The 19,987-nt window shown below is 29.2% G+C and overlaps 1 protein-coding gene across 5 annotated transcripts in view; it reads right to left on the bottom strand.

Annotated features, from left to right (window-relative positions):
- The window catches only part of LOC129962123 (transducin-like enhancer protein 4), a 334,765-nt gene that overhangs the window by 267,512 nt on the left and 47,266 nt on the right, over window positions 1-19,987 (bottom strand). For all 5 annotated transcript variants that reach the window (XM_056075858.1, XM_056075861.1, XM_056075862.1 and 2 more), the window contains one exon: window positions 17,896-17,996. In XM_056075858.1, coding sequence (XP_055931833.1) covers window positions 17,896-17,996 — 101 coding nt within the window. The remainder of the gene's footprint in view (window positions 1-17,895; window positions 17,997-19,987) is intronic.

Raw genomic sequence — 19,987 nt, 5'->3', positions numbered from 1 at the left:
TTAAAACGGCCAATGGAAGAATCGATCGTGATCGTCAAGGGTTTCCAGAATCGTTTAAATTCGAAACGAATCCTGCCTTCGCTGACTTTCGATCCCCCCGATGCCTCCATCTTAAAAGCGCACCGCCGTGTTTTAAAAGTGTTTCAGGAACTGCTGAAGAAAAGCGATTCGCTGCTGCTGCTGTTGAATGTTGCTAGTTTAAACAACATAAAGGTTCACTGGGTCTTCTGAAATATGATGATCTTTCCGGATTGAAGATGACGGTTACTCTTGAGAATCACATGGAACGAAAGCGTTTGGCAAAAATTCGACATAAATGCATTAAGTGCGTGGGAGGGGGGAGAAAAAAAATGTAGATTCGATTCCGAATATCAAGGCTCTTGAATGTTTTGAATAAGAAATTCATTCAACTGGTTTTCGATTCAAATAATAAATGTCGCCAGTATGTGATAAGTGTTCTGAAGCATGTGTTATTCAGTGAATGAAAAGATACAAAGTTGGATAATAAAATTTATAAAAATATCTAATGGTATCTTCAAATTATGAAATTATTACTTATTTGACATTTTATTAAAACACCATTTGAGAGAAGAAGAAAAAACAAAAAAAAAACAGTGCATTTTTTTTAATAGAGAAAGAAGGGATGAATCATTTCGAAATATTAAAATTAAAAAGAAGTTCTTTTATACATAATTTCTTTTATAATAAAAAAAGTATCAAAGAGTTTCCCAAAAACCATCTAAGAATTGCCAAGAATTTTGAAAGTACAAATTTACCTATAACACAAGAAATAGGCATTCTATAATCTTTCAGCTGCATCATTTGATAAATTCTAAACTGATTACCCAGAACGTTTGGCAAGAAACTGAAAACACCGCAGTTAGAAATTTAAAATATGATTCTCCAATTTCTTATTACTAATGTTTGAATAGTAAATATACTTTACAAATTTCAAAGCGAACTTGCTGAGTGGAAAATCATTAAAATTCAGTCTTAGATTGATTCTTTTTAAAGTTGAAAACAACATTATTAATTTTTGACAAGATAAGCCTAAAGATGCTTTCACAGTATATATATGACGTCACGCTTTCCGACCCATGATTAAAATCATAAAGTGTAATCTGGAACATTTTCGTTGATTCTTCTTGAGTTTGAAGTATTTTCGTCTTACTATTTTCAGCAAGCACATGTTCTTTTACTTATCAGTACTCTTACATTTTAGATATTTCATCAGACATATGAGAGAATTATATACATTTCTATAGTCATAAAAACAGATTAAGTCACTTTTTAACATACACTGTTAAAAAGTCACTGAGCACATAACACTGTTATTTGTGCTCATATGAGCCACAACCTTCAAAAACTTAAATATGCAAAGTTACATTCTTAATTTGTCAAAAACAATTTAAGCTCCATTTAAACTGCCATAGATCAACATTCTACTAGATTATAAGAGATCCCAGAAAAATTCTTTCAAAATTCATACTATTGTAATAAAATGACCGAAATATTCACCCCATCTTACTGCAGTAACCGCAAAAGAGATATTGCTTTTAACGTGTAATATATCACAAATTTTCTCACAAATATATGAAATCATATTTTGAACAAATCAAAATGTTTGATTTGTTTAACAAATGTAAATAAATCCATAAGGTTGTTCTAAAAAAATTCAATTCCTTACATTTAAGACATTTATAAATATCCATTAATTATTCGAAATCGCAATACTCAAATATTCCAACAATTTTATAAAAATTGAAAAATACAATAATCCAGCAGGAAAGATGCTTCATCGTCTGCCAAATCAAATCTACCTAATGTAAGTGCGAATAAGTTACACATTAATAGTTAAAATAAACACTCAAAGATAGTTATACTAGAGATACTATGAAAATTTAATTTCTACAAGCATGAAATATTAAAAATTAATCTTTTCAATAATTCACTAGAAACATCTCTTCAAAATACTTTATGCACATCGCATTTTAAACTTACAAATATAGTAATCTTATCAGTTTATGCAAAACAAATCTTTCATGAATATTTTGTGGGGAAAAAATTTTGAAACTATGTATGCTGACATAATTAAATATGAGTATAGGAGATTTAAATAGCAGAGAAAACTTTATAGATAAACTGGTATTCATTTAAGTACTTCTATTATTAAAGATTTGTCGTGCTTCAAATATAAAATAATTATTATTTTTATTTTAGAGTTAATTTAGATTAGTTTAAAGTGAAAAGGTTGCTTTCTTCATATCTTAAAAGTATCATATGATTATGATAGATTTAAAATCTCATTGAGATTTTAGGTTAAAATATTAATAAACTAGCTTATGAATGTTTCCTTTCTACAATACATTTTTCGTATATATAAATTTTTCATAAAGAAATCAAATATCGCTAACAATTGCATTATACAAAATAAATTCGTTTAATATTTATTTTATGTAAATCTAATACACTTATAAATGTAGTAAAGATTTAAAGGAGCATAAATTAAATGCTTGAATTAAAGACAAAGGAGTTAAAAAATTGTAGGCAAGAATTACAACAATTACAACCTAAATATGTACATCTTCTGGATATATCTATGTAGATTACAGTCACATACAAATCAAACAAAAACCTGTTAAATTAATATACTATTTTTTTAAACTATTGCAGCGTACAAAGGAAATTATAAATTGTCCATTTAATCAATCTTTGTAATAATTAGACTTTGATTTAAGGCGCATAATGTATATATTCTCTCTTTTGGAATTAAGTTTCTTTTTATGTAGAATCTTATGTTATTAATAAAATATTCTAAAACAAAATTTAAGAAATTTATACATAAAAGCAGTGAAAACGTTTTTAAAAAAATTAAAAGAAGATGAATATTAATTAAATAAAGAAACATCATATGTTTAATAAATTTTTCTATTGGAAATAATAATCACAAGATACTTCAGTGATATTGAATGAAGAAAATTCAGTGTGCATGCAGAAATAGTTTCTCCAACTATACCTTATTATCCTCTATTACCAATTATTATTATTCTTGTTATACCTTATTAATTAATTATCTTTATTATCATGCCTTATTACCAATTACTATTATTCTTATTATACTTTATTATCCAATTATACGTTATTATTATTACTGAACGTAGTCACATACCTTAACTTCGAGCTTTATAAAAACAGATCTACAAACACATGCTTAAGAATTTAAATTAATTATTTAAAGACATGATAAAATGTTATACTAAATGAAATATTCTTATTATACTTTATTATCCAATTATACGTTATTATTATTACTGAACGTAGTCACATACCTTAACTTCGAGCTTTATAAAAACAGATCTACAAACACATGCTTAAGAATTTAAATTAATTATTTAAAGACATGATAAAATGTTATACTAAATGAAATATTCTTATTATACTTTATTATCCAATTATACGTTATTATTATTACTGAACGTAGTCACATACCTTAACTTCGAGCTTTATAAAAACAGATCTACAAACACATGCTTAAGAATTTAAATTAATTATTTAAAGACATGACAAAATGTTATACTAAATGAAATATTCTTATTATACTTTATTATCCAATTATACGTTATTATTATTACTGAACGTAGTCACATACCTTAACTTCGAGCTTTATAAAAACAGATCTGCAAACACATGCTTAAGAATTTAAATTAATTATTTAAAGACATGATAAAATGTTATACTAAATGAATTATTCTTATTATACTTTATTATCCAATTATACGTTATTATTATTACTGAACGTAGTCACATACCTTAACTTCGAGCTTTATAAAAACAGATCTGCAAACACATGCTTAAGAATTTAAATTAATTATTTAAAGACATGACAAAATGTTATACTAAATGATCTTTCCCATGGTATAATACTAATGCCTTGTAAATATTAATATTAAAAAATAAAGCTCGTATAATATAGATTAATAGCAGAAATATATGCTCAATTTTATGTTAAGCTCTAACCTAGAAATATAAAAAATAGAATCATATCTTTTTTACCGATCTTTTAGATTTCGAATGTTAATTTGTAGTATAAATGATACTTTTAAAAAGTTATGAATTTTGAACACAGAATACTGTTTTTGAATGAGAATACAGAGAGAATCATTAAATTCTTATGTGCATAGAATTTGAGTTTGCATGTAAGAACGGCTGAAAAGATATTAATTTAGTAAGAATGATTCTTCATTTGAGCAATCTTAATAAGACAATTAAAACAAGAAACGTTTAGTTAAGTTTGCATTCTTTTTTAAAGATTTCTGTTCCGCGTCTATCCAGTCTCGGCAAAAAGAAACATTTCAAACATATTTCTATGAATAATGTGTAAGGCTTTCTCCTTCATTTAAAATTAAATCCACAATTCTATCGTACATCGATCTAAAAATGTTAATATCATAGTCACATGACAAAGATAAAAACACATGTCATTGAATCTCGTTATGTTGAACTTTCACGTCATGTCCATTTACAATTGCAAAATTTTTCAAAATTATCTCCACACGGCGCACTTTATGCATATCACACGAATAAAAATCACGAGCATATTTTTGAAGTTGAAAACAACCCGCACTGTTTTCAAAGTTTTTTATTTGATTTAAATAAAGTAGAAGTTGTCTCCCCAAAATTTCATCGTATACTCTCTAATAAAAAAATGTATTATACTAGAGAAAGCCTTGCATGGCATTGGAGTACAACAGTTACGAAATATTAACCTTTGGCGTGAATTTAGCATTTTTACTGAATATATCGTAGGATGCTTGGCGAATTATTGGGTGATAAAGACCTCTCACGTGGTTAATAGTATCAGAAAATCAATTCCATATTTTAGATGCGCTTTGAGCAATCAATTGAAACAAAGATTTGTTAAAAAGCTATACTTGTAGTAACAAAATTCCATACCAAATTTAATATATTTAACTCATCGCGTTTTCCGTTTTATGAAAGCATAGACCGACAGACAGCCAACCACTCATTAGATTTCGCTCAAAATTTGACAGGTATCTATATTATAGATGTTAAACGTGTATACCGAATTTCATCAATCTAGTTCTATTCATTTTGTAGTTATCATGTTAACTTATATTCGAATAGCCAAACAAACAAATTCTTTCTAGATGGATTTTGCTTAAAATTTGATAGAAGTTTACAAATTTGGTATAAAGATCGTAGAGACTTTTGAATTTGGTACCAAATTTCATCCGTCTAGTTCAAAACGTTTTTGAGTTATCATTGTCACAGACAGACAGAAGGGCATTTTCCAAAAATATGTTTTTCGAACTTGGGGAGATTTAAAACGTGAAGATTCGTCAAAATCTCAAGTTCGAATTTTTTGACGATCCCTATATTTTCTCTATACTATGTATACGAGAAAGCAACGAAAAATTATCCATAAATCGTTTCTGCAAAACATGAGGCATTTAAATAACGCAATTTAATATTTAATATTAAATAAACCCATTTTTCCAGGTTGCATCTATGCCCAGTCGGCTTTACTACAGTAAAATGCGGAATACATTCCACAAAGTGCAACTTGGGAAGAAGATTTTTCATATAAACTATGCACGAATGACATTTTATATGATGGAAGGAATAAAAACAAGAAATACACAAAACATAATTTTGCCATACGCTCTTCAAATGACTTAAAAGTATTCGAGTTCTTCCCGAAAGCTGAAATAAAGTTGAGAAGCGAAGAGATTTTTACAAACACTCTCAAAATAGCAGCCAGGGATCTTGTTTTCGTCGATGGAACTTAATATCAAACCATTTCAGTTCCACTCTAAAGCTCTCAATCCTTCCAACGGGATATTTTTTCCTGCTTCGCTTTTTTTTTTCCGAAAAGAATTTAAAACCGTTATTGGCTAAAGTCGACTTTTGAAATATTTTTCTTTCATCTTTTGCACTAAATGCCAACCAGCTGGTTAGGTTCCTGTGAGGATAGAGTCGAGATGCTGAAGACCAAAGCGCAGGGAATTGTACGCTGACATTTTTTGGAAAAGAAAAATTCCTTGATCTGTGTGCTTTATTCATCGTTTATGACATCATTTTTAAACCTATATACTATCTGCATTTTTCGAAAACTAAAGTACTCTTAAAATCACCTAGGATGCCGAATTGCAGATACATCCGTTCGGCATATTTTCTTCAAAGGAAAAAAACATTGGGGTAAATGGGGTATTTTCATGAGATTTAAATTTAAAGAATATTATATAATAACTTATAAAAGCTTAAACAATCTGCGAGGAATGTTAAAATCATCATGTATTCCATTACATTCATAAATTAAATCAATTTTAGTGAGAATAGCCGCTTTCGACCATCAGTGTTCTAATGTCATAATTAATAGTATTAATTTAATACTGCATCAATCAATTTTGATTATAATACATCTTGTCACAAAAAAAAAATGAAATATCATTTTAAGTTACCTTACAACTTTAAACAAGTATATTATATATTTCGTATATCTCAGAAATGGCTCTAGCGATTTAGATTAAATTTTATATTTAAATGTTTTGCTTTTTAAGTTTATCTATATTGAAAACACGGTCTTTTTTGAAAACACGGAATTTTACACAACACACACACATACAAATCATTTCTTTATGACTATTCTTTATAATTATCTAACCAGCCTTTTTTTTATTTGTTCTTGTGTTGACGATATCATATATAACTGCTGACAATGTCTCGTAAATTTTTGTGGTATTTACATTGCTTCCCTAGGATAATAACCTACTAGTACCTCAAAATGTTGTTAGATGGCGCTATATAACATTATCCGAATACCAATACGTTTGGCTCACATCCAATAGCAACAGTGCAATTTTTGTGTTAACCAAAATATGTAGGTAAGATTGAAAAATGTTCATTTGTAATCAATATCTGATTCGTATCAAAATATTTTCTCCAAAAAAACAACAACTCGACTTTACAAAAAACTGCCGAGCTAGGCTCTGTCTTCCAAGTACTACATCATAATACGCGCAGAAAATTCTGATTAGTCAGCAAATCTTAGAAAATAACGAAATAAATCGATATAAGGAGATAGTAGGTGTAATAATTATATAAAAGGATCATGGGCTTTCATATTAAATAAAAACTGCTGAAATAAAATGGTCATGGTTGAGGAATACTGCTCAGTTTTTTCCTAAAGAGAATGCACTGTGAATTAATGCTTTTAGATTTCTCTCGAAACCTGAGAACAGTGGAGACAAGTGCCTATCGACGGCGAACAAAAGGATCCTCAACTTTCATAGAAGTTAAAATTGATGAAAGAAGTAAAGTCATTGTGATTATAGACTGATTCTTTAATTTCGCCACTTATTTCAAATGCATAGATAACAAGTAAACATTTGTTAAGAAACATATATAACAAAAGGAACTATCCTTGATTTTAAAGAATAAATATTATTTTAAAAAACATTTAAGCCCTTGGCGTAAAAATTTATTTGACCTATAAAAGTTTTTACACGTAACATTAGCGATAATGCAGTTGTTGTCGTTGCTTCAACTAAGCTTTCGTGAATAAATTTGAAAGGTTATCACATTTAGTGAAAATGGTTTCTAAAGCCTCTTTTTGTAGATAAAATTCAGAAATTCAACTAGATATAATCATGCATTCATTCTTTTCAGGCTTTAATAAACTTTCTTAGAAAATGCTTCGGGGTCAAAAAGCTTTAATTCTCAACTCACGATTGCGGAAATCATTGTCATGAAACAGGAAAATCAAATTTGCATAAATTTACAAAGAAGTCAGAATATTGAATTCTAATGTTCCGCTGTTTTATTTTTTTTACATCGGATTTTATATAATCAAACGAGAGTCATGAGTGTAGTTCTCCAGGCATGAATAAAAAGTCAAATTTCATGCAACACCTTTAAGGACAAAATATGAAATTTCTGAATTTTTATCACAAAACTCGGAGCAAAATGAAATTCTCATTACCGACCATACTGTGATATTTTAGATCATGTTATTCCAATCGATTGGAATTTTAAAAAAAAAAATTATTGCAATAGTCCTTCTAGGTGTTTATTTATTATCCTGTGAGAAAATGATGTTTCGGTTAAGGGGTTTTGGAGCTCGAAATCGCGTAGGCAATGAATAAATCACCAAGGGAAATTTCATCCTCATCTTTTAATCGCATATATCTTTTTACCTGCTTTTACCAGTATTGCATTATTGTTATAATGTATGCTTCTTTGACAGCAAATGCCTTTTTAAAAGATCGACGTAGAACTATCACATCATAGCTGTTATTTCTTCTCAAAATCGGTCCAGCTTTAAAACTTTGTTTGCCAGTTAGAAAAATTGAAAATGAAAGTTTAAAAAAATTATTTATTTATTTATATATATATCAGGGGTGTTTGTGGGACCCCAAAAAATCCCCTGAAACTTTTACGGACTTACTACCGACATTTTGGAGTTTCGAGAAGGGGGGGGGGAGAAATGAAAAATTACGATTATGAAGTATTGAATGACCTAATTATAAAAGTTCAATGAATTACTTTTTTTGCAAAATTAATAACCATTAATTTTGCAAAATTAAGACCTTTGAACCCAGGTCACGTGATCGCACATCTGGTCGAACGAAGTCTCCCTTTTTTTTCTGCCGCGCCTACTTGCCGAAAAGAATCCAGAAGAGAATGTCCGAGAACTGGGGGAATGAGTCATAACTCGCAATAAGGAAAGAACAAAAAAGAAGTTTTTTCCCCCTTTTCACGCATTATCACTGCCTTTGGAGAAAGAAAGGAAAAGTTTTCACCACACACACTGACCTTGCGTTTTCTGCTTTCAAAGCAAACAAAATTACCCAGATCAAAATAAATAATTCATTATTATTCCTACTTCCTTTTGAACGACGATCCCCGGAATTTCCGGGTATCGAAGTTCAAAATCCCCGGAATTCCGGGGTTTCCCCGGAACACAAACACCCCTGATATATATCAAATAAAAAATTTTTATTTGATTTTTTTTTATTTTCCTATTAACTTGATTCTAATACGTTTGTATCAATTCATTTGTGTTTTAGAAGTAGCTGCAATTGCGCTCTCTAAATACTATGAAGTTCTTTTTTGGTTTTAGTTTGAATAGGTAATAAATTTTAGTTGCGATTTCGAAACTGTTTTGTTTCGTTTTCATTTTAGTTTCGTTTTCAAACTATTTCTTACTTTAGATTGGTTATATTATATATATATATATATAGAGAGAGAGAGAGAGAGAAAGAGAGGGATAGAGACCGATAGAGAAGTCTCGTGATGGTTTCAAACCGGTATAAACTGGTTAATGACTTAAATTAATTAAGAAAATTAAGGACTTAAAAATAATAATGTTTTAATATGACAACTTGAAATTTGCGATCGTAGATTTCATTTTCATTTATTTTTCTTTTTTTAAAATAAACTTGTAAGGAAATTACTGAATTTAAAATTAGTTTTCAATAATTTCAGTCATATACATCAACATCAGTTTTCATTGTCATGATGCTTGATTTTAGACTCTATTTAAATTATTATTAACTGATTATAACTTTTAAACTTTCATCTTCCTTGGTTTGAAGCAATATATTATAAAAGATTTTTCTTGTTATTTAACATTGAATAATGAAAAGAAATGCACCGATACTAAAGCAAAGTGATTTATTAACGAGTAAAATGGAATAAGATGTTTAACAATACATCACTGCAAATAATCATGAATCAATTCATGAATCAAAGTTCCCAAAGAAGACTAAAGAAGAATGAAGAAATTTCAGTGCTTCTAAGCAAGCACGGAAGGAGAACTAACAGAAGAGAAAGAAACATCCCTGACATTCTATTTCCTCCAGTATAACTAGTCACTGGTTTAAGAGAGCTCAAGAGATTCCCATTTCAAACAAATCAGCATGAAGTTGATATCGGCATGAAGCTATTTGAATGAGGTTGTCGTTGTTTGCCCGAAATTTCCATTTCAGAAGATACCCTCACGTTGTTCCATTTGCTCCAGTATAGGGTAAATAGAAAACAAGTACAACGGGGCAAAATTGCCAAAATCAATGATACAAGAAACAATGGGATTTTCATTGAAATGTTATACAAGGCAAAGTAGCTTGAGCAAATATAGCCTTACTTATCAAATAAACTGAAAAATGTACAGCAATTGAAGAGAATATATTGTATTTGTGAATAAACTATGATTACATTAAACATTTGTTTAAAAGATAAATACAAAGAGATTATCTATTATTTTCAGTTGCTAGTAGCTTTTGCAAGGTAAAAGCTAAAAAACATACGTCAATGATGTATTGATGATAAAGGGCGAAACAAAATATGCGTAAGTACAGCAAAACTGCGCCAGGTATTAAGAACACAAAGGAATTTGCTGAATGTTATTGACATTGTTAGGGGGAAATTAATGCTTTGCACTTTTTTTTTAATAATTGCCATTGAAACAATTCATTCTATAACTGGAGTAATAATTCGTCGATTTCTGCCAAGAAAAGAAGAAACTGTCAAATAAAACCTTTTAATAAACATACAAATCGTTAAGAACAATTCCGTTGAAATTTCGGAATTCATACAATGCTAATCAAATTATTTGCGTTTGCTTTATAATGAAGCGCTTAAATAATGATAGAATATTAAATGTTTCAGTTTTTACAATTTCAGAATTTAATGCCTCATCTCTTATCTTCGAATGTCATTAAATTTAAAAAGCATATAAAAAGAATTTGATTTCAACAAATAGTTTCAAACATTAAGAATGATTATCAGTAATTAAAAATATAAATTTCAGTAAAACAGTTTCTCATATTCACATCCTGTGAATACAATTCATATTTTGAATGCGATTTATTATACATTTAAATAGATATATAAACATTTCATTTACAATTAAGAAAACGGCGTATAAATAATTATTCTCTTTACATTTAATTATTCACTTTGCACTTTAATTGTACTTTGCAATGCCCATAATTTAATCGATACCTAAGGACAAGGGAGGAGTTGTTTCATGACCATCGAGCAATTAGATTGATCACCATTTCGAAAGTTAGCAAAAACAACAGATGGCCATCGCTACTCTTAACATAATCTAGGATGAGGGTTTCCCGAAGTTCTTCCGGTTTAAGCAAACGCTACAATAGAGGAAAATCACGCACCATCACCTTATAGAGCCTGTCTCAAATGCAATACTTTTGCCGAAGTGCATTCAACTTACACTTTTTAAATGGCGGCGGTTGAAAGTAGACTTATATATAAATTATAATAATTTTTTTTCTTCCGGCTTAAGATGAAATCTTAGTTTTGTGAATATACAAAAGGTAAAATTACAAAGTTTTTATATTTTACGACTTTTTTGCATACAGTGGATTTTCGTGCATATTATATAGTATATGCAGTATAATTTCATATTTGTACTCACACTTCCCGCCGTTTGAATTAATGCGTTCCATCCTTGGTGTAAACAAATAGATAAACTGTATACCCACTAACATTGCTTACCCAGTCATTAGTAACACTTCTTATAGATATGTTACATATAACGAAGTATCAACAAATTATTGATAAATAGATATTTCCAAACAATTTTAATTCAAACGAATATTATGAAACATTTTTCAAAATTATTAAACAGACATTTATCATCGACTAAATATATGTTAAATATTTTTTTTAAAAAATCACATAACACGATTTTGTTGAGCAAACAAATTACTTGTTTAGAGATTTATATATTTCTTTCATTAAATAGCAAGCACTTTTGCTTTTTTTTATGTCATCATTGCTCAGTGTAGCATCATAATAAACTCCCGCGTGCACTTTTGTAAAGAGCGACAGTTCTCACCAAAGTGTGTGGTAATTTTTTGGTATATGTATCCGTTTTTGGTAGCTTTTCGTCGTTTTTTTATTAAATATCCGTAACTACGTAGTTTTTACCTAATTTCCGTAACAACCATGGACATTCCGTAGCTGTTGGAGATTATGAAACTGTAAGATATATAAAAGCCCTGGACGCATTTCTTAATCTAAAATTAACTTTTGCCTTAATTTCTGAGCGTTACTTGCTTAAAAAAAAATGAAAGGCGAACATTTTAACTACAGTAATGTCTGCTATATTTCAATGCTATAGTGATCGATATAATGGTTAAAGTTAACATAATAAGTGAGCTCAACAAATAATCACATAAAATCTCTCAACAATCACTGTTCAATTCAGATAGTGGCATTAGATGGATCTGAAACAATCAGTGGAAGTTTTCCGACTTGGCAGCTGCCTAGAGACCCGCTGGCTCAAAAGCGAACACAGGCAATTTAAAAGTTTGTTTTCTGGTAGTGAAATAAATTTGTAAAAAAAAATTGTTATTTTTAATTAATTAATATTACAAATGGTAAAATCGATCAGGCTCCAATAAGATTTATTATCTTCACTTAGTTATTACAATATTTGTAAACGTCGAACTTTGCTACGATGGCATTTTATGCAAATATGAATGCCGTAAAATACAAGATTATTATAAATAAAGAAAGCCAGTTATTTTCACTGAAAAAAATTATACATAAAAATAAATACTTTATTAAATTAAAAATATACTGAATTGCGAAACTAAATTGATCTTTTCAAAGGTAGGAGCCTCATAATATGTACTGCCTAGGGTTTAAAAAAATGCATAAATCTGTTACTGAAACAAGGTCAATATAAATGACTTGAGCTTCAGCGTCAAAGCCGACGTGATTTTTGAAAAAATAAAAATTAATAACGCCCAAACTTGGCGAGAAAGGAAAAAAATAAATATTATGACCTTTATTGTTGTTAAGACTTTTAACATTAGAACTTACTATAAAGAACATAGAATTCTCATCGATGTACAAACAGCAAAGTAATGCATTTAGAGCAATCGGTACATTGGCAAAAATCGTAACTATGAAATATTTTATGATAGTTGGTTATATTTTAACCCAATCATGCATGTAATAACCAGTTGCGATAATCAATATTGAGATCTTAAGAAACAAAATTATTTTCACTACAATATATTTTCTAATATTAACCAGCGGGAGAGATCTTTCCATAATTTCCACACATACACTTCAATAAAAATGTTATTAAAGAGCAAGCTATGCAAGGAATTGGCGTGCAATAATCATGAAATATTAATCTTTGGCGTGAATTTAGCACTTTTACTCAACCTACTGTGTGATCCTTGACAAGCTTTTTGGCGATAAATCCCTGGCATGCGATAATAGTAACCAAAAATGGAATTTGTGATTTAAAGGCTTCCCCCCCCCCCAAGCGATTGAAACAAAAATTTGAACCAAATAACACTTGTAATCATAAAATCCCACGCCAAATTTAATATATTAAAGTCATTGCCTTTTGAGTTATCGCGTTTATATGTTTTCGAAAGTACAGACCGACAGACGGTCAGCCCTTCATTGCATTTGATTCAAAAGTTGAAGGGTGCTTACACTATAGATGCTAAAGGTGTAACGAATTTTATCTATGGAGCTAGCTCTCTTCATTTTGTAGTTATAGTGTTAACTTATAGCAGCAGCCTTCCCCTGAACGAATTTTACTCAAAATTTGATAGAAATCTGGAAATTTGGTGTGAAGACCGTATACCAAATTTCAATCGTCTAGCTCAAAGCGTTTTCGAGTTATCTTTGACACAGACGGACGGGCGGGCATTTTCCAAAATCGTGTTTTTCATACTCAGGGTGGTCTAAAATGAGCAGATTCGTCAAAATCTCGAGTTCGAATTTTTTGACGATTACTATACTTTCTCTATACTGCGTATACAATAATAATAATAAGTGTATATTATACTTATGTGTAAATGCAATCGTCTATTTTCCCAAAGGTAATCAATTTCAGAATGATTTCCAACTCTAAGGAAAAAAAATTGCATTTTCTCAAACGAACTGGTAGCCTATAAATGAATGTTACATCATCCATTTTCTAGCCTAAGGCTAACTCGCTGAACAATAGACCGTTTTCACAGAAATATAGAATTTCATTTTTGATAACCGGCTTTTGAATAAGCTTTTTCAAAATTTGATATGACATGGAAACAGATGGCAGTTGATCTCTTTTAAAAAAAGGAAGGTAATAATTACTTGGAACCAAGAAATAATTAAAAAAAAAGGGGGGGAAGTAAAAGCATTTTGAATAAGAATGCGTTTAGATTAAAACGAGTTTTTTTCCCCTCTCCCCCTTTTTTTTCTAATTCAAAAGGGAAAAACAAACAGATGAAAAGTGAAAAATTTTCTTTTTTCAACCTTTGCTTTTTCAGATGCAGTATTTAAATGTCCGTTTAAAAGAATAGCACGAAATAGAAGAAAAACGCACGATTTAAAAATTGTTTGTGTCTCAAACTAGAAAAGGATTCGCTCAACTACATCGCCACATCATCCAGAGCCTTGGGCTCGGTCTGGGAAAATCACAGGTTTTGGAGAAAACAATTATTGGTGTAGCGTCCAGCCTTAACATTTCCAGATGTCCATACGCTTTCAAAACATGTTTGTCGTGAGACGCCTATAAATCTGCAACGTTAATTTACGAAATGAGTATTATTATCCCTTGCGAAAAAATGAGTGTGGAAGACTGGGCAAGTATTATAGGGAGGAGTAGGTTTCACTTGAATATACGAGGGAGATTTCTTGCTATTGAGCAGAGGTACTTAAATGAAAAAACACGAGCAATTGCTTTCGCTGGCAGAACAAATGCTCTGAACTGTGGAAAATGCAATGTTTTGTCTAAATTCGAAAGTACGAAAAGACGTGTTCTGTAATTCGAGGTTTCGGTTACAGTTGAAATTCTAGTTTTTGTTGGCAAGAATGAGAAATTAGCTAAGCTGAAATTTTTGAAAAACAGATACATGTGAAAAAAGACGAGAGAGAAAGGGTATATTAATAGTGATATTCCTCATGCACTATCCTTTCTAAAATGTGAATGCCGCGGCAGAATGTCAGAAAACCCCAAATTTAAGCAATGATATCATATATGCATTTTTAATACATTTTTTTAAAGCTAGCACATTATCTGTAAATGGTGTGAATGCAGATATTTTTAAGTAGCTACGCTTTACCCTTTCTGTTCGATTTTTATATGGTTAAAATTTTAAATTCCAAGTAAAAATGGTTCTTTCTACTATAACCCATGTAAAAGTAGGATTTATTTGCCCATTAGAGAATGAAATCTTGATCTCCGGGGCATAAATCTCCATTATGGCCAGAAGGGTTAAATTTTAAGTGACACGCAAGATATAAATATATGATTGAGGTCTTAAATAATCATTTTAGAGAACTGATAAGAAATTACGACAGAAAACGACAATTATTTCTTATATTCCATTAAGAAATTCTTTTTGGTAGAATCACCGTAATGGTGGAAAATGAAATGAATACATAGAACTAAATGCATTTTGTTATTTTGCATATCGTTAATGTGTCGGAACACGGTACATTTCTCATATAATGACGAGCAGACAATAAAAAAATCATTCGGTACATATTTAAGTCAAAAACAATTAGTTCCTTTAAAAATATATTTATTTTTGTAAGAATATATATATATGTAGAAGTGATCACTTTCTAAAAGTTTCTTGAGTTTTTATTCATGTTACGACGATATTTTTAGAGGTCTGGCAGATTGATATTCCATTTTTTTAAAAAAAACTATTAAGTGATTTTTTTTAATAATTTACAATACTTTTCTTGCGATCCCTTGATAAGTGTAAAAGCGGGGTAATAGTGGACCCGTCATATCAAGTCATATATCAGTCGTCTTCAAGTCAAGTATATCAAATTTGTCAATCATAAAACAACGTCATTGAATATAACAGATGTATGGTATCTATGAATTTTTTCAATTAGATCAAAACTACACACTGGTGACTTAAAAAATACAATTTTGAAACAGAATTTTCGTGTAGTTCGAAAGAGATACAAAAGCCAAGAGATTTTTATAATTTAGTTTCTGAAAATCATGTTATTACATACAATTATACAATTTTAAAGAAATCTAAATAAATAAATTTATCGTAGGAAAAGGATTTTTTTTTTTTTTTGATAATATAATGAAAAACAAGAGGAAGGTGATAGGAAAAATATGAACTTATTCAAATTGTCGCTGCGTTTCAGTACTTAAGTGCGTCAAAATATAACTAAATCAACAAGTGTTAGCAATGTGGTTGAAAAATGCTGGTATTAATTTGGTTAATAAAATATACGAATATTTAAATATAAAGATAATTTAATATTTATTTAATACTGAAATCATAATTTAGATATTCCCAAAAATGCAAAAATAAATTCAGTTTTAAAGATAATGATTTTCAGATAAAAGATTCATTAAAAGAAACAAAAAAATTCTAAAATTTCAGAAAGATTCTGCGAGTCTCTGTGCAGATCTGAGTACTTATTAATCAAAACTCTTCACATTTCATTGAGTACCGTAATTTTCCCGATTTTTAAGAGCTACAATAATGCTAAAACTTTTTCAAAATTTTAAGAATTAAAAAGAAAGTTTAAATATTAAAATAACAATTAAAATAATTTAACATTAAAATAGTTATTTGCAATTCAGTTGTGATTGCAGCTCTACTATAATAAGTCACTAAAAATAACTGATCACAAAAAATTAACTACTTTTATTCTTGTCTCTGGTTTAAAAAATGATATTAAATGTAAAATTATTAATTTTGAATTATACATTAGCAAGCAAATTATCTTACATATAGCAAAGAAATTATATATTATATTTATATTATACAAAGTTAAACAACTTAAATTAAGATTATTACATTTTTAAAAACTAATATAATTTTTTTTAATGTGACTTTCTAAAAAGGAATTAAAACGCAGAAAATTAAATAAAATATAAAATAAAAGAAGTTTGGGTGGATTTAATTCTTTTGAATGTTCAAGAAATATTAACAAGGAAAACCTATATTATCGAAAATAAACTCAAGGATAAAACTGAAAACTAAAAAATCTCCCTTCATATATTACATTAAAACATAAAATGCTGAACTGAATACGGGAAAATTAATAAGCAAAAAATGCCATTTGTAATAAATACTTACAGACTGGCAAGTATGCAGAATTGTTTTTGATATTATTCAATAATGATGTTTTTATTGTGGGTTATTTCTTTTATTTTATTGTCAAATAATATGCCAATTTTAATTTATTCCTTAATGCGTAGTAAGCTTATTTGTTATTGTAACGCGATTTAATCGCATAACATTGAACAACAAATTATTTAATATTTACAAGAGACCAAAGTAAATTTTAAATGTGACAAAATTTTCAATAATTCCTGGAAGTTGAAGCAGAATTGATAGTAAATTTTTCTATTACTGCCATGTAATCACAAAATGTTTCAATTACTATGATGCAATTCTGTCAATCATTCTTTGCCTTTCCATCTTTTAGTCATTTATTATATTTTTATATTCTTAAATAAAAACATTTTCAACCCATCATAAGAACATTTTTGTTTCAAATTAATGAATTTTATTCCTATAACTAAAAAATCGTAATTTGAAGTGTATCAGTCAGATTTAATTCTAAAATCAATCAATATCTATGTTAAGTTTGCTAAATCACTGATGCTTTGATTTAAAATAAATTTTCTAACGTGTTCTATCATTATATGCATAAAATCTTTTTAATGGTGAAACTTTTTTATTTCAAATAATTATCTCGAAAAATGAAAGTTTTTAAAAAAAGTTGTTTAAGTTTACTTTTGAATTACTTTTTAATCAAATATTTAAAACTTAATTTTCGATGCACTTCTGAAGCATCTAAGAAAGAAATCATATAAATAATAAGGAAAAAAAGATGTATATTCACCTGTGATACTGTGCTTGCAAGTAAGAAAATTCTTCTTTGATTCTATCGCACGTTTCTGCGACCGTGAACTTGAAAGGTTGACCGGCGGCTGGCGGAGGACCCTGCAGAGAGGAAAAGGAAACTACTGTAAGCAACGGAAAGGTAAACACTTGTTGCATCAAATTTTCACTCCAATTTATGTTTAAAGACATATTTTAGGAACTAAACATTATAAATAAAACATATATATAATTAAAGAGAAGAAATAGAAATGACATTGTTTCAAAATAGAAGTATTGACTCTTTCAGCAGCATGTCCATGTTTGTTACCGTTAAATTCAAATATTCCTTAGATATTTATCTATTTTGTATGTGAGGTGGTGGTAAAGTAATTAAAATTGTGTGATAAATTTATAACATCACGCATTAACTAATTATTCACCAAATAAATTAATTTTACAATTATAATGCAGCCAGAAGGTATGCCCGCCTATAAGGGCTGTTATTCCGTTAACAGATTTGATTTTCACAGATTAACTAAAGAAAATAATTTTAGAAAATATCTTGCACATTGACGGAGTGTTTTTTTCCCCCCAATATTATTTGCAGCACATTTTAGATATAAATATATGACAACATTAGAAGTTGTGTTTCCTTACAAAGAAATGTTCTTAACCCGTAATGTTAATAAACACTTGCATTAAAAGTAATCACTAAAATCGGGGTGAAATACAATCAAAATTTAAAAAGAAAGTAATCAAAATTTAAAAAGAAAATACTGAAAGAAAATAGTAGCAATAACTTTCGATTTGGTTTGCGTCAGCCTAAGTATAAAGAATAAAAATTGCAGTCCCAGCTCACTGACCTTCCCAATTAGTCATGCTTAGGTTCATTCACACACCGATTAATCAATCAATTTAAGCATAAAAAACATGTCTCAGTCTCTAGACGCTAAAGTAGAAGCTGGGATTCAGTCCGATAATTACGCAGACCAAAGGGGCGGGGATATTTTTTAATCCGCCCAACATTACAGGCAGCGATGGATAACTATATATATATATATATATATATATATATATATATATATATATATATATATATATATATATATATATATATAGAGAGAGAGAGAGAGAGAGAGAGAGAGAGAGAAATGAAATGGAAAATTCTCCCCTCGATTTTCGCGTATATATATTTTTTAATACTATTATGCGTTTTGCGCTAAGCCTCATCATACAGTAATAATAATCAAGAATACATTTTTGGCCTTCGCCCAAAACAGTCGATTTGGTGTGCAACTTTCTTGCATATCTACAATTCTCTAAAGGCTATGTCGAATGTCATTCATCTAATTAGTTGAATTGTTGAGTAATCGTGTTCACATGCTCTACAAGAGAGACTACCCGCTCATAGATTTCATCCAGCGTTCCAACCAGATGATTATCTACTGTTTGTAAAATTTCTTAAGTAAACAAAGCAAAATGAAAAAAAAATTAGAGCAAAGGGAGCTGATGGGAGAGAGCATATTCTTTAAGTTCTAATGTTTCATAAACCCATTAAAGTTTTTCCGATTGTAGTACAACCTTATCTGCCATTTAATCTTTCTGGATAAATTTCTTCCGTTGTCCTATTGAATTATTTGAACCGTAATGGCTGCCTCAATTATAGAAATATGAGAAGACATATCATTAATCCATGGTCGATTAAAAAACGACTATAGATCTTAACTCCATTGATTCAAAATGGATGACCACTTTTCCATTACTCTTGCAGAAACACTGTTTTAAAAAGCTATTTTGAAACAACAAAGCTATTTTGAAAGCTAAGGACAGAAGTACATAGATAATCGGAGATATCTTGGTAAATGTACTGGGGTAATTGTTAAAAACAATGAGACAAAAATGGCCATAGATTACTATAACACTTTCTCTTCACGATATATAGGTAACGAATAAAGTGAGTAATTGATTATTTTGAGTATTAACTGGTAAAAATTGATTAATCAATTTACCACACAGACCAGTTAATATTCAAAATAATCGATTAATCACATTAACTGGTTATATATAAAGTATTATAATCTCTAAAAACATTCAACATCTTGAAAATTTTC

Source organism: Argiope bruennichi, chromosome 2, assembly GCF_947563725.1.
Source record: "Argiope bruennichi chromosome 2, qqArgBrue1.1, whole genome shotgun sequence".
In the NCBI taxonomy this organism is placed as follows: domain Eukaryota; kingdom Metazoa; phylum Arthropoda; class Arachnida; order Araneae; family Araneidae; genus Argiope; species Argiope bruennichi.
The sequence above is the reverse complement of the archived record's forward strand: the minus strand, read 5'-3'. Positions and strand labels throughout refer to the sequence as shown.